This window comes from Rhinolophus hipposideros, assembly GCF_964194185.1.
Source record: "Rhinolophus hipposideros genome assembly, chromosome: X".
In the NCBI taxonomy this organism is placed as follows: domain Eukaryota; kingdom Metazoa; phylum Chordata; class Mammalia; order Chiroptera; family Rhinolophidae; genus Rhinolophus; species Rhinolophus hipposideros.
Window position 1 is genome coordinate 86992768 of NC_138046.1, and position 14089 is coordinate 87006856.

At 40.5% G+C, this 14089-nt stretch overlaps 1 protein-coding gene across 2 annotated transcripts in view; it reads left to right on the forward strand.

Annotated features, from left to right (window-relative positions):
• The window catches only part of SHROOM4 (shroom family member 4), a 249998-nt gene extending 242077 nt beyond the window's left edge, over nt 1-7921 (forward strand). For both annotated transcript variants that reach the window (XM_081042969.1, XM_081042970.1), the window contains exons 9-10: nt 2980-3249; nt 4292-7921. In XM_081042969.1, the coding sequence (XP_080899095.1) occupies nt 2980-3249; nt 4292-4561 (540 nt within the window). In that variant the 3' untranslated portion in view covers nt 4562-7921. The remainder of the gene's footprint in view (nt 1-2979; nt 3250-4291) is intronic.
• Nucleotides 7922-14089: the final 6168 nt, after the last annotated feature.

The following is a 14089-nucleotide window of genomic DNA, read 5'->3' on the forward strand; positions in this document are numbered from 1 at the left end:
AAAGAAAAGAACTTTTGGGCTGGTAAATATTAGTATTTCTTTGCAACGATAGTAATCTCTTTTAAATACTAAATAGATAAATGGAGATGTTGTTGTTGTTCCAAAGCCTCCCCTTTCTTCCTCTAAGTACCACTAGCCTGGTTTTCTAATCAAATTCCTGGAATCACTTTGCCCTCCCTGCACTTACACATTTTATTTCATAAACAACTAGGTTTCCATGGCAACTTCAAAGGCCCAATTTACCACTTTGTGGACATTTGAACTCAATGTAAATTGCTGGTCTGCTCATATTTCTCATTTAGGACATGACCTGTAGGAAAGCTCAGGCTATTTACAAGAGACCCCCCACTATTTTCCAATCTGAAACAAAATGTCAGGCAAAGAATTGGAAGCATGGTGGTATCAAAGTCGTATTGATCCAGATGCCTGCTTCCTTGTATGCCATGTTCCCTGAGCTTGGCAGGGCTGTTCCTGCCTTACTCAGGACCTTTATATTAGGAGAAAACCTAATAAATGTCTGACCAGAAAAAAGAGAAATGATCAGAAATGGCAAAGCACAAAACAACAGATAGTGATTTGGAGTGATTGTGGGTGAGCTGGGACAGTTTCTGTCTCTGAGGAAGATAGGGGAGGACTGTCACTGATTTGTAATATCCCAGAAAAGCAGCTCAGCTCTAACTGGGTCTGTGATGACTCCACAGCTCTATCCACTACACTTACCCCAGGGGTGGAGTTCAGGTTGCAAAACCCAAGTGCCAAAAAACAAAGGGCTCTCGCCACTTTCATCCTTCCAGATCTATGGAACCTAAGAGCTGGGGTGGGTAGGTGATTTTCCAAGTTGATCATTTGGCCCCCATCCCTCCCTTGTTCCTGGCATTGTTTTGTTTGGAGAGAAGGGGGTGGGGATATAACTGGAAGCCTCTTGGCATCTAATTGTGTTGCTCATTCATATCATTGATCCTCATTCCCAGGGGTTTTTAGAATTTTCCCTAAATGTAAACTTACTACACTTCAGACTAAGATCATGGTGATTTCTTCAATTTTGACCAGTTCTAATAAATATGACAACAGGCCCTGGACCCAGAGTAGACACTCTTGGTCTTGGTCACCTTGGACATCTCTAAATAAAGTACTAGAAAGGAACACACTATGGAAAACTACAAGCCTATGGTCCCAGAGTGTCTGGGCAGAAATAATAATAAAACAAACACTGAAGCATACTTCCTGTATGCAAGATCCGATTCTTAGCATGTAACATGCATTAATTCATTTAATTTTCGTAGCATCACTATGATGTGTAGGTACTATTGTGATCCTATATTTTAGACAGAGAAATGGAGGGACAGAGAGGTTATTTGCTCAAGGTCACCTCACGACTTTGTGGTAGAGCTGGGTTTCTAACCGATTATGGTAGTGGTGGTAGAAGTAATACCACTCAAGTAATAATAGTAATAATAATAATAATAATAGCAGCAGCAATAAATACATATTGAGTGCTTATTGTGTCAGGCACAATACTATTTTACCTGTATGATTTCATTTAAACCCTCACAAGAATTGGGGTGGGAGGAGAAGAGGCACTTCTCCAATTTACAGATAAGGAAACAGAAGTCTCAGCGGGATTGGGCATCTCACCCATGGTTACATAGTTTTCAGGAGGTGGAGTTGGAATCCAATATGGAAGTGACAAATCAGAAGACACAGGCAGTGCTTCCCTTGAGAAACTTACAATCGATAGTAGGATAGGTTTCAGGAGTACACACATGAAACAGAAAGTGAACAACTTCAAATTGCACGATACGCCTCTAATTCTAAATGACTGGAGAGTTCAGCAAGAAAAAGATCATTGAGAGAAGAGTTACGAGGACAAGGTCTTTCAGCAGGGAGGATGGGAGCAAAGCTGGGCTCTGAAGAAAGCACAGACTAGACAAAGTGAAGGAAGAGATACAGAGCAGGTAGAAGTGCATAAGCAAATCAGGAACACAAGAATGAGTGTCGTGAACACATAGGAGAATGAGGAGCTAATCCTGAAAGGTTCTGAGGAGTGAGATTAGAATGGTAGAGTGGGGCCAGACTGAATAATAATAGCAGCCACCTTTTACTGAGCACTTAGTCTGTGCTCACATTATCTCATTGAATCTTTATTACAATTCAATGAAAGAGGTACTGCAGTTGCCCCCATTCTGAAGGTGAAGAAAGTAAAACTCCATAAAGAAATCCCTCTAAGGTCACACAGCTAGGAAGTGACAGAGCAAGAAGTCAAACCTAGTGTTCACAACTCCAGAACTCACACTCTTATCCAAAAGGCCTCAAAAGCCAAGCTGAGGGAGTGAAGATCTAGCACAGTGCCATGAACATCAGAGGCACTTAAATAGAAAGAGAATGAATGAAGCAAATAGGCAAATACTGGATGACAATGCTTTTCCAACCTCTCTTCTCAGAAGCATTCCAGTTCCTGTTTAGTAAATAGTCTCAGCAAGTATTTATTAAGTTACATTTAGCATTAGCCCATGGGTACCACTTACCTACTATGTTTACCCAAAAATAAGACCAGCAAGACAAGCAGCTCTAATATGTCTTTTGGAGCAAAAATTAATATAAGACCCAGTCTTATTTTACTATAATATAAGATCGGGTCTTAATATAATACAATATAATATAATACCCGTCTCATGTTAATTTTTGCTCCAAAAGATGCATTAGAACTGATTGTCTGGCTAGGTCTTATTTTCAGGGAAACACAGTAATACCAAGAAGTTTGGTGGTGACAGAGATTCCTCCCAGATCCTAAGAGATGGGAAGGAAGCTACCTGTCCAGAAAACTGGAATTGCTCATGACTTGCTCAGATTTCCTTTGTTGCCAGTGACCAGGATAGAACACACCATCTGTTACTTGGCTCCCAGAACAGAGGTTACAAGCACAGATCAGTTTCTGTTGGGCCCCATCCTCATCCTTTGCCTTCTGTTTGTTTCTCCTAGATACAGCTTATTGAAAGCATTGGCAGAAAACTTTCTGTCCTGCGGGAGGCGCAGCGAGGATTGCTAGAGGACATCAGTGGCAATTCTGCTCTTGGAGAGGAGGTGGAGGCCAACCTAAAAGCTGTCTGCAAGTCCAATGAGTTTGAAAAATACCGTTTGTTTATTGGGGACCTGGACAAAGTGGTCAACCTGTTGCTGTCACTCTCTGGACGACTGGCCCGTGTGGAGAATGCTCTTAACAGCATCGATTCAGAAGCCAACCAGGAGAAGGTAGAGTTGGGGTTCCTGGAGTGTAGATGGAGGGAAATGCCATCTGTTTCTTCTCAGGGCTCCTTCTTTCAAGTTTGGCTAGTCTGAGAGGCAGTAGAGCATAGAGTTAAGAGTGTGGACACTGGCTTTCAAGTGCTTTGAAATTCTGGCTCTACTACTAATTAACTGTGTGACTGTAGGCAATTTACTTAACCTCATTCTGTGTCAATCTCTTTAAAAATGGAATGTACACACTACCTACCTCATGAGATTTTAAGAATTAAATTAGATAATCCATGTTAATGACTTAAAACAGGGCCTGGAACCGGGTAAACACTGAATCAGTGCTAGCTGCCAGAAGTAATAATAATAGCAATAGTAGCAGCAGCAATAGCAACAATTTTGTCTCTCTCCCTCTCTTTCCCCCTCCCTCCTTCTCTGTCCCTCTTCCTTCCCCTCCCCTCCCCTCCTCTCCTTTCTCTCCTCTCTGTCTCATTGGAGGAAACCTCACCACGTATTTGGGAGACTCTCAGTTCCACAGGTTGGGTCACTGCATACATTCCTGAACCAAGACCGCATTACCTTGCTCTATACAAGTGGTTTTGGATATGAATTTGAATCCACAATAAGAGGCACATATGCATGTGCGTACACAGCTGCATATACGCACACATGAACACCCACACAGAAACAGCCACCATTTTGAATGGACTGTCACAGTGATGGTTGTTCAGCAGACAGAAAGGGCCTGAGCTGGCTTTGTCAGATCTTTCCCCTATGCCAATCCCAGTGTTGGTCCATGGATTAAACACAGTTTAGAGATGGAAAGAGATGATTACACATTCCTCTGTCCAGAATAACTGTCTCATATGTCCTCCCCCTGCTACAGGAAAGAAAGACTTTTGTATGAAAGTGGACTTCAGGGAAGGAAATCTATGTAGGACCAACCAGGTAGCAGAGTGGGTAGTTGGGTTAGGCAGATGGAGCCTAACACGGTAGAACACTGGGTTAGGCAGATGACTAGTGATTGGAATGGCCCTTAATTGGTCTTCTGCTTCCCCAGTTGGTGCTGATAGAGAAGAAGCAGCAGCTGACAGGGCAGTTGGCAGATGCCAAGGAGCTGAAGGAGCATGTGGACCGGCGGGAGAAGTTGGTGTTTGGCATGGTCTCCCGCTACCTGCCTCAGGACCAGCTCCAAGATTACCAGCACTTTGTGAAGATGAAATCTGCTCTCATCATTGAACAGCGAGAACTGGAAGAGAAGATCAAGCTTGGAGAAGAGCAGCTCAAATGTCTCAGGGAGAGCCTACTCCTGGGGCCCAGCAATTTCTAATTCCACCAGCAGACTGCCCACACCATCCCTGCCCATCAACAATGGGAAATGCTTCCAATCTGTGTTAGCAGTTTGTTAGCAAGTAGATAGCAGTTAGTTAGCAGTTTGTACCATATTCTCTGGATGTCGCTCACTGCCCCTTATCTAGCAGTGCTCCCAACCAGCCAGGAGGCTCCAGAGAGGCCCTGAGCTTCTACCCTAGGGAATAGAAGCAATAAATAGAAGCTGTAGCAGGATGTGATCAAACAACCACACCATCCTTCCCACAGTTTGCCCAGGAAGCACTCACCACACACGTTCCTTCATTTTCCTTTGTAGTAGGACACCAAAGACATCATGCACTCACCACCCACCCACACCATAATCAGCCTCTCAAGTCTCATAGAGAAGCTTCCAATGCAGCTCCATTCTACCTAGCCATTTCCCACAGAGATCTGGCTGACTTGAGGGCATTTGCCTACAGAATTTCAGGGCTTCACTCAAGTTTTGCAGTGGGAAGCAGAGAAGAACGAATTACACTTAATAGAATGTGAGCAAAGGTTGAGGATTCCCAGATTCCCTCCTGGAAGGAGCTAGGCTTAAACAAATTGGCTCTCTCCCCACCTTCCCCAGCATCTACATGAGGGGAAAGAGGCCCACTCTCAGCCCTGGCTGATGTGGCCCTCCTCCTGTCCTAAGACTGTGGGCCTACCACTTCCTATTTCATCTTGCCTCTTCCTTGCTGGGAGTTACAGGTGCCTACTCTAAGGGCTTCACACCTTGGGCCATGAGTAACTCTACTAAAGCTGACTTCTGCATACATGTTTTATTATTGGGGGGAAGGGTGTTCTTATTGTTATATTTTAAATGGCCTTTATTTATTTTTATGTTTTATTGTTTTTTTCTTCTTTTTTAACTAATAAGGTGAGAAGAGGGGAGTTGGAAAGGGAAAAGTTAGCCCAGAAAGAAACCATTTTCTGCAGATTAGCCTGGATTCACCATGGCTAGATAAGCAGGTGCCAAGGCCTTGAATTCTTCCCACCATAGCTAACAAATGTCTAAGAAAGAAGTTCTCACCTTGAACTGAGAGCTTCCCCACTGTGGCCTGGCCCTATACTTTCCCTAAAGTCTGAATGACCATGAGCTTAGCATTCCCCAACAGGGTTCAATGTTTTCTTACTTATTTTTTCTTAAAACCAAAGAAATCTGAAACTGACAAAGGTTCACCTATTTCTCTACAGTCTCCAAGCTAAGGAAAGCGCAGAGGTGAGCTCAGGAGGAGCTCCTCTATCTAATTGCTTTCTCAGCATGTGGCCTGGCTCAGGGAACCAAAATTCATGATAGCTGCCAGGGTCATCCATCCCCCAGCCCCAGAGCAAATTATAATCCAGCCAGGATCTGAGGTGCACAAACAACTAATGCTGCTGCTGTTGCCAAAGCTCTGACACCAGTAGCCAGTTTCTATCCTGGAAAAGCCCTCAGGTAGGCAATGGCAGGAAGGGAGTTGTGGCCACACTCTGCCCTGTTATCCAGCTCAATTCCCTATTTCTTACTAACTGGGGCCCATGCTTGATATTGCATTGCCCCGGCCAGCAAGCCCTGGCATCTGTTCTAGTCATGGCTGAGTCCCTCATGGTCCATGGAGGTTAACTGTAGCAGCAGGGTTGCCTCATTCAACCAAAGAATTTGCCAAATAACTTTGCTTCTGCTACAAATACTGGTCCCTAACTTCCATTTCCTCTTCATTGTATTTGGAAACAATGGAAGAATCTTAGCCAGCAGGGTGTTCTTTTGGAGGGGAGGGCTGAGTATGCTTTTAGAGCACTGCTGCTGTCAGAACCACTGTTAAAATGTCAACCTGCCATTCTCCTCTCAAATGGAGGATTCTCCTTTATTCAGGAAGGCTGATGGCTTGTAAAGGACTGGGCTTATCCAAACCAAAGTTAAGTAATATGGGGGAGTGTTTTGAATATAGGCTGTGGTTGCCATTTTTTAAAGAAGAAATACAGGGTCTAAGACAAACAATGAGCAAATTGAGATGTTCTCTATTGAGGTTATAAAGTCCATGTAGTCCATTGTTGAAAGATTTTGTTTGTTTGTTCGTTTTCTAGAACAGCTTTTTGGAAATATAGGCCCAGGGAAAAGAATGGTCTCTCACCTGGACACCATGGCCATAGTCAGAGTTTTTCTAGTCAGCAGTACATTGGTTGTACCTTAAGTTTATCACAGTAAAAGTACTATTGACTCTGTTATTTTTGTCTTTCATCCCACTTCAAATTATGCTACAGTTGGAATCAGGACACGAGGATGCTCATTTTCACACAGAAGGACAGTTTCCAAAGAACTTAATAAAATAACTCCAAAGTTATATTGAGCACGGAAGCTAGGCAGACAAAGGTGAACTCCTAAACAGGCACTGATGCCTGGCACTGCTGACATGGCAATTCCATTGCGAGTGACAGTACTGCAAAGCTATCAGTATTACTTGAGATGTAGTGCCTCTCCCCCATTCTCATTTCCTGGGCTCTGCCCCCCATGAAAATCTGCCAGGAGGTAGCAGTTTGGAAGGCAGGCCAAGGGATTTCTACAAAGACAGTTATTGGTCTTGATTTTTGCCCTTTCCCTTCAAATACTCATACAGGCCCCAGTGGGTAATAGGTAAGCACAATGGTTGATATAGAAAGAGGAATCAGTGCAAGAGCTACTACCACATGTCCCTCCTAACTCCCTGCTCCTAGGATGCTGGGTAATTGAGTGTCCTTGAGTCCTACCAGCTGCACACTCAGCCAGGATATAGCAGTAAATGCTCAAGGGGAATGCAAGAGAAAGAGACAGACACTGAAAATAAAGCCCTAGCACTGGAGAGACTGGAAGCTGAGGAATGGAGAGGGTGAAAAAATGAAAAGCCTCTATCAAGTCCAGGTTCAGGTTCTGTTTTCCATTTAACCTCATGTGCCAAAAAGCTATCCAGGGGCACTAGAGCCATAACCTTAACCCCAGGCTCCCAGTCGCAGGTTTCAAATGAAGAAGGAGGGCGCATTTCTGGTCACTTCTTCCCAGCTGGAGCTTGGTGACTCTCACTGTCTTTGCCACAGGAGTTCTCTATGCCAATAATATTTCTGTAACAGCGTATTGTATTCTTTGAAGATTAGTAGATCTTTAGAGGGGGGTGGGGCAGGGGGCAATTTCTATAGATAAAGAACCAGTGTTTGTTGTACAGCTGTTGGGGGGCATCTATCCCATGTGAAGCTATTATTTTTCTGAATCTTATTGTTTCTGCATTTGTGTCCTCCACCACTCCCTTCTTGGCTGACATTGATATGCCTGCCAGATTGTCATCAAGGGTCATACTTCAATAAAAGGTGCTAAGGACAAAAATTTATCTCAAGAGTTTTGACTGAAGTGATGGAAATTCCCTAATATTCTTTTGAAACTATTGGAAAGGAATTTGGTAACCTAGACATAGTTCTTCATATGTAACTATATATATGACCACAGCCTTACTGACATCCTTAAACCTTTAACCTGGCCCCTCGGGGATAGTATTGATGCTATGACATTCATTATCCCCAGTAAAATAACTTAGAAACCAGTTCTGGAATCTATCCTGATCAGAAATAAGCCACATTCTAGATCTCCTCCAATCTTGAGTTCTGTCTACTAGTATCATCTTCCTTTTACCTGATATACCAGTCTCATACCCTCTCTCTTAGCAACCTGGAAAGCAAGGTCCTCACTGATCAGCTCTAGAAGATAACCTCAAGGTTTAGACCCAAATGCACTCCAGGCAGCTTTTCTGATCCTGAAAAGCCTACTTGTTTTCTAATACATCCATTGTCCATATCCCAACTGATATCCTTTTCCACATGTCCAGTGTGGTAGAGTGGAAAGAACTTTGGCATTAGAATGAAATATATTCAAATCCTGGTTCCACCAGTTGTTCTATGAACTTGGATATTTGCTCAACTTCTGAGTTCATTTTCTTATTTGTAAAATGGGAATCATAATATATGTCTTGCAGGGCTGTTGTGGCTTTAAAATAATATGTGAAAGCTACCAGCTACCTACTGGGAAGTTGTTAGAAAGGGAGAATCCCAGTCTCCACCCCAAACCCACTGACAACACTCTGCATTTTAATTAGATTCCCAAGAGACTCATATGCATACCATGTTTCCTGAAAATAAGACTGTGTCTTATATTAATTTTTGCTCCAAAGACGCATTAGGGCTTATGTTCAGGGGATGTCATCCTGAAAAATCATGCTAGGGCTTATTTTCCAGTTAGGTCTTATTTTCAGGGAAACGCGGTATTAAAGGTTGAGGGGCACTAACCTATCACAAACATACTCAATACATGGTAAGTATTATTCTAAGCATTATTCTAAATTTTCTTATTTATTTATTGGGGTGACAATTGTTAATAAAATTACATACATTTCAGATATACAATTCTGTATTACATCATCTGTAAATCCCATTCTCTGTTCACCACCCAGAGTCAGTTATCCTTCCATCACCATATATTTGACCCCCTTACTCTCATCTCCAACCCCCACTCTCCCTTACTCTCTGGAAACCACTAAACTATTGTCTGTGTCTATGAATTTTTGTTTCTCATTTGTTTGTCTTGTTCTTTTGTTGTTTCTGTTTTATATATCACATATCAGTGAAATCACATGGTTTTCTGTTTTTTTCTGTCTGACTTATTTCGCTTAGCATTATACTCTCAAGATCAACACATGTTGTCACAAATGTTCCTATATCATCTTTTCTTACCGCCGAACAGTATTCCATTGTGTACATATAAAACAACTTCTTTTACCATTCATCTATCGAAGGACATTTTGGTTGTTTCCATGTCGTGGCCACCGTAAACAAAGCTGCAATGAACATTGGAGCACACATGTCTTTATGGATAAATGTTTTCAGATTTGTTGGGTAGATACCCAGGAGAGGGATTCCTGGGTCATATGATACTTCCATTTGTAATTTTTTCAGGAAACTCCACACTGCCTTCCATAATGGCTGCACCAGTCTGCATTCCCACCAACAGTGAATCAGGGTTCCTTTTTCTCCACAGCCTCTCCAACACTTGTTACTATTTGTCTTGTTGATGATAGCCATTCTGACTGGGGTGAAGTGATATCTCATTGTGGTTTTTATTTGCATTTCTCTGATGATTAGTGATGTTGAGCATTTTTTCATATGTCTATTTGCCATTTGTATGTCCTCTCTGGAGAAATGTCTCTTCAGGTTGTCTGTCCATTTTTCAGTTGGGTTGTTTGATTTTTGTTGTTGAGTTGCATAAGTTCCTTGTATATTTTGGATATTATCCCCGTATATGAGGAACTGTTTGCAAAAATCTTCTCCCATTCAGTCGGTTGCCTCTTTATTTTGTCGATGGTTTCTTTTGCTGTGCAGAAGATCTTAAGTTTCATATAGTCCCATTCATTTATTTTAGCTTTTACCTCCCTTGCCTTTGGAGTCAAATTCATAAAATGCCCTTTGAACCCAAGGTTCATAAGTTTAGTACCTATATTTTCTTCTATGCAATGTATTGTGTCATGGCTTATGCTTAAGTCTTTGATCCATTTTGAATTAATTTTGATACATGGTGACAGATACCAGTCCAGTTTCATTCTTTTGCACGTGGCTTTCCAATTCTGCCAGCACCATTTATTGAAGAGGCTATCTTTCTCCATTGGACGTTTTTTGATATTTTTGTCAAAAATCATCTGTCCATATTTATGTGGTTTCATTTCTGGGTTCTCAATTCTATTCCATTGGTCTATGTGTCAGTTTTTCTGCCAATACCATGCTGTTTTGATTAATGTTGCCATGTACTACAAGCTAACGTCAGGGGTGCAATACCTCCAGTGTTGTTCTTTTTTTTTTTCTTTTTTATTAAATTTGTTAGGGTGAATTGTTAGTAAATTTACATAGATTTCAGGTGTACAATTCTGTATTACATCGTCTATAAATCCCATTGTGTGTTCACCACCCAGAGTCAGTTCTCCTTCCATCACCATATATTTGATCCCCTTTACACTCATCACCCACCCCCCCCCCTTACCCTCTGGTAACCACTAAATTATTGTCTGTGTCTATGAGTTTTTGTTTCTCATTTGTTTGTCTTGTTCTTTTTGGTTTATATACCACATATCAGTGAAATCATAGGGTTCTCTGCTTTGTCTGTCTGACTTATTTCACTTAGCATTATACTCTCAAGATCCATCCATGTTGTCACAAATACTCCTATATGATCTTTCCTTAACGCGGAATAGTATTCCATTGTGTATATATACCACAACTTCTTTATCCATTCATCTATTGAAGGACATTTTGGTTGTTTCCATGTCTTGGCCACCGTAAACAAAGCTGCAATGAACATTGGAGTACACGTGTCTCTATAGAGAAATGCTTTCAGATTTTTTGGGTAGATACCCAGGAGAGCGATTGCTGGGTCATATGGTAATTCTATTCGTAATTTCTTGAGAAACCTCCACACTGCCTTCCATAATGGCTGCACCAGTCTGCATTCCCACCAACAGTGTATGAGGGTTCCTTTTTCTAAACAGCCTCTCCAACGCTTCTTACTATGTGTCTTATTGATGAAAGCCATTCTGACTGGGGTGAGGTGATATCTCATTGTGGTTTTTATTTGCATTTCTCTGATGATTAGCGATGTTGAGCATTTTTTCATATGTCTATTTGCCATTTATATATCCTTTTGGAGAAATGTCTCTGCAGGTCCTCTGTCCATTTTTCAATTGGGTTGTTTGTTTTTTTGTTGTTGAGTTTCATGAGTTCCTTGTATATTTTGGATATTAGCCCCTTATCAGAGGCACTGTTTGCAAAAATCTTCTCCCATTCAGTTGGTTGCCTCATTATTTTGTCAATAGTTTCTTTTGCTGTGCAGAAGCTTTTCAGTTTCATATAATCCCATTCGTTTATTTTAGTTTTTACTTCCATTGCCTTTGGAGTCAAATTCATGAAGTGCTCTTTGAATCCAAGGTCCATAAGTTTACTACCTATGTTTTCTTCTATGTAGTTTATTGTGTCAGGTCTTATGCTTAAGTCTTTGATCCATTTTGAATTAATTTTGGTACATGGTGACAGATAGAAGTCCAGTTTCATTCTTTTGCACGTAGCTATCCAATTCTGCCAGCACCATTTATTGAAGAGGCTGTCTTTCCTCCATTGTATGTTTTTAGCTTCTTTGTCAAAAATTATCTGTCCATATTTATGTGGTTTTATTTCTGGGTTCTCAATTCTATTCCATTGGTCTATGTGTCTTTTTTTCCACCAATACCAAGCTGTTTTGATTATTGTAGCCCTGTAGTACAAGCAAAAATCAGGGAGTGTGATACCTCCAGTATTGTTCTTTTTTTTTTAATATTGCTTTGGCTATTCGGGGTCTTTTGTGGTTCCAAACAAATCTGATGATTTTTTGTTCTATTTCTTTAAAAAATGCCATTGGGATTTTAATGGGGATTGCATTAAATCTGTGTATGGCTTTGGGTAATATGGCCATTTTAACTATGTTGATTCTTCCAGTCCATGAGCACGGAATGTCTTTCCATTTCTTTGTGTTTTCTTCAATTTCTTTCAAAAATGTCTTGTAGTTTTCAGCATATAGGTCCTTCACATCCTTGGTTAAGTTTATTCCTAGGTATTTTATTCTTTCTCCTGCAATTGCAAAGGGAATTGTTTTTTGTATTTCTTTTTCTGAGATTTCATTGTTAGTATGTAGGAATGCAAAGGACTTTTGTACGTTGATTTTGTAGGCAGCAACTTTACTGTATTCATTGATTGTTTGTCATAGCTTTTCGGTGGAGTCCTTAGGGTTTTCTATATATAGTATCATGTCATCTGCAAAGAGTGACAGTTTAACTTCTTCATTCCCAATTTGGATGCCTTTTATTTCTTTCTCTTGCCTGATTGCTCTGGCAAGGACTTCCAACACCATGTTGAAAAGCAGAGGTGATAGGGGACAGCCCTTCGTGTTCCTGAACGTAGAACAAAGGGCTTCAGGTTTCACCATTAATTATGAGATTAGCTGAGGGCTTGTCATAGATGGCCTTTATTATGTTAAGGTATTTTCCTTCTACACCTATTTTATTAAGTGTTTTAATCATAAATGGATGTTGTATCTTGTCAAATGCTTTTTCTGCATCAATTGACATAATCATATGATTTTTGTCCTTTATTTTGTTTATGTGATGTATCACATTGATGGATTTGCGGATGTTGAACCATCCTTGTGCTCCAAGGATGAACCCCACTTGGTGGTGATGAATAATCTTTTCAATGCATTGTTGTATTCGATTTCCTAGAATTTTGTTTAGGATTTTTGCATCTGTATTCATCAGAAATATTGGTCTGTAATTTTCTTTTTTGGGGGTTGTCCTTACCAGGTTTTGGTATCAGGGTAATGTTAGCCTCGTAAAGTGAGTTGGGGAGTACTGTATCTTCTTCAATTTTTTGGAAGACTTTGTGCAGGATTGGTATTAGATCCTCTTTGAAGGTTTGGTAGAATTCACTAGTTAAGCCATCTGGTCTTTTGCTTTTGGGAACGTTTTGGATCACGGATTCAATTTTGTTCCTGATGTTCGATCTGTTTAGATTTTCCAGTTCTTCATGGTTCAGCCTTGGAAGACTATGTGTTTCTAAGAACTTGTCCATTTCTTCTAGGTTACTGAATTTGATGGCTTATAGTCCTACATACTATTTTTGGATGGTCCTTTGTATATCTGTAGCATCCGTGATAACTTCCCCTTTTTCATTTCTGATTTTGTTAATTAGTGTCTATTCTCTTTTTATCTTAGTGAGTCTAGCCAAGGGTTTCTCAATTTTGTTAATCTTTTCAAAGGACCAGCTCTTTGTCATATTAATTTTTTCTTTTTTTTTTTTGTTCTCTATTTCATTTAGTTCTGCTCTGATTTTTGTTATTTCCTGTCTTCTGCTAACCCTGGGTTTCATTTGTTCTTCTTCTAGTTCTTTACGGTGTAATGTGAGGTTATTTATTTGGGATTTTTCTTGTTTTTTGAGATAGGCCTGTAATGATATAAATCTCCCTTTTAAAACTGCTTTTGCTGCATCCCAAAAATTTTGGTAGGATGTATTTTCATTGTCATTTGTTTCAATGTATCTTTTGATCTCTCCTCTAATTTCTTCTTTGACCCAGTCGTTCTTCAAATGTACGTTGTTTAATCTCCATGTATTTGTGTTTTTTCTTGCTTTCTTTTTGTAGTTGATATCCAATTTCAGAGCCTTGTGAACAGAGAATATGCTTGATATGATCTCAATCTTCTTAAATTTGCTGAGGCTGATTTTATGTCCCAACATATGGTCTATCCTTGAGAATGTTCCATGTACACTGGAAAAGAATGTATAGTCTGATGTTTTAGGATGAAGGGCTCTATATATGTCAATGATGCCCATTTCATCTAATGTGTCATTTAGAGCTGCTATTTCGTTATTTATTTTCTGTTTGGATGATCTATCCATAGCTGTCAATGATGTATTTAAGTCCCCTAGTATAATTGTG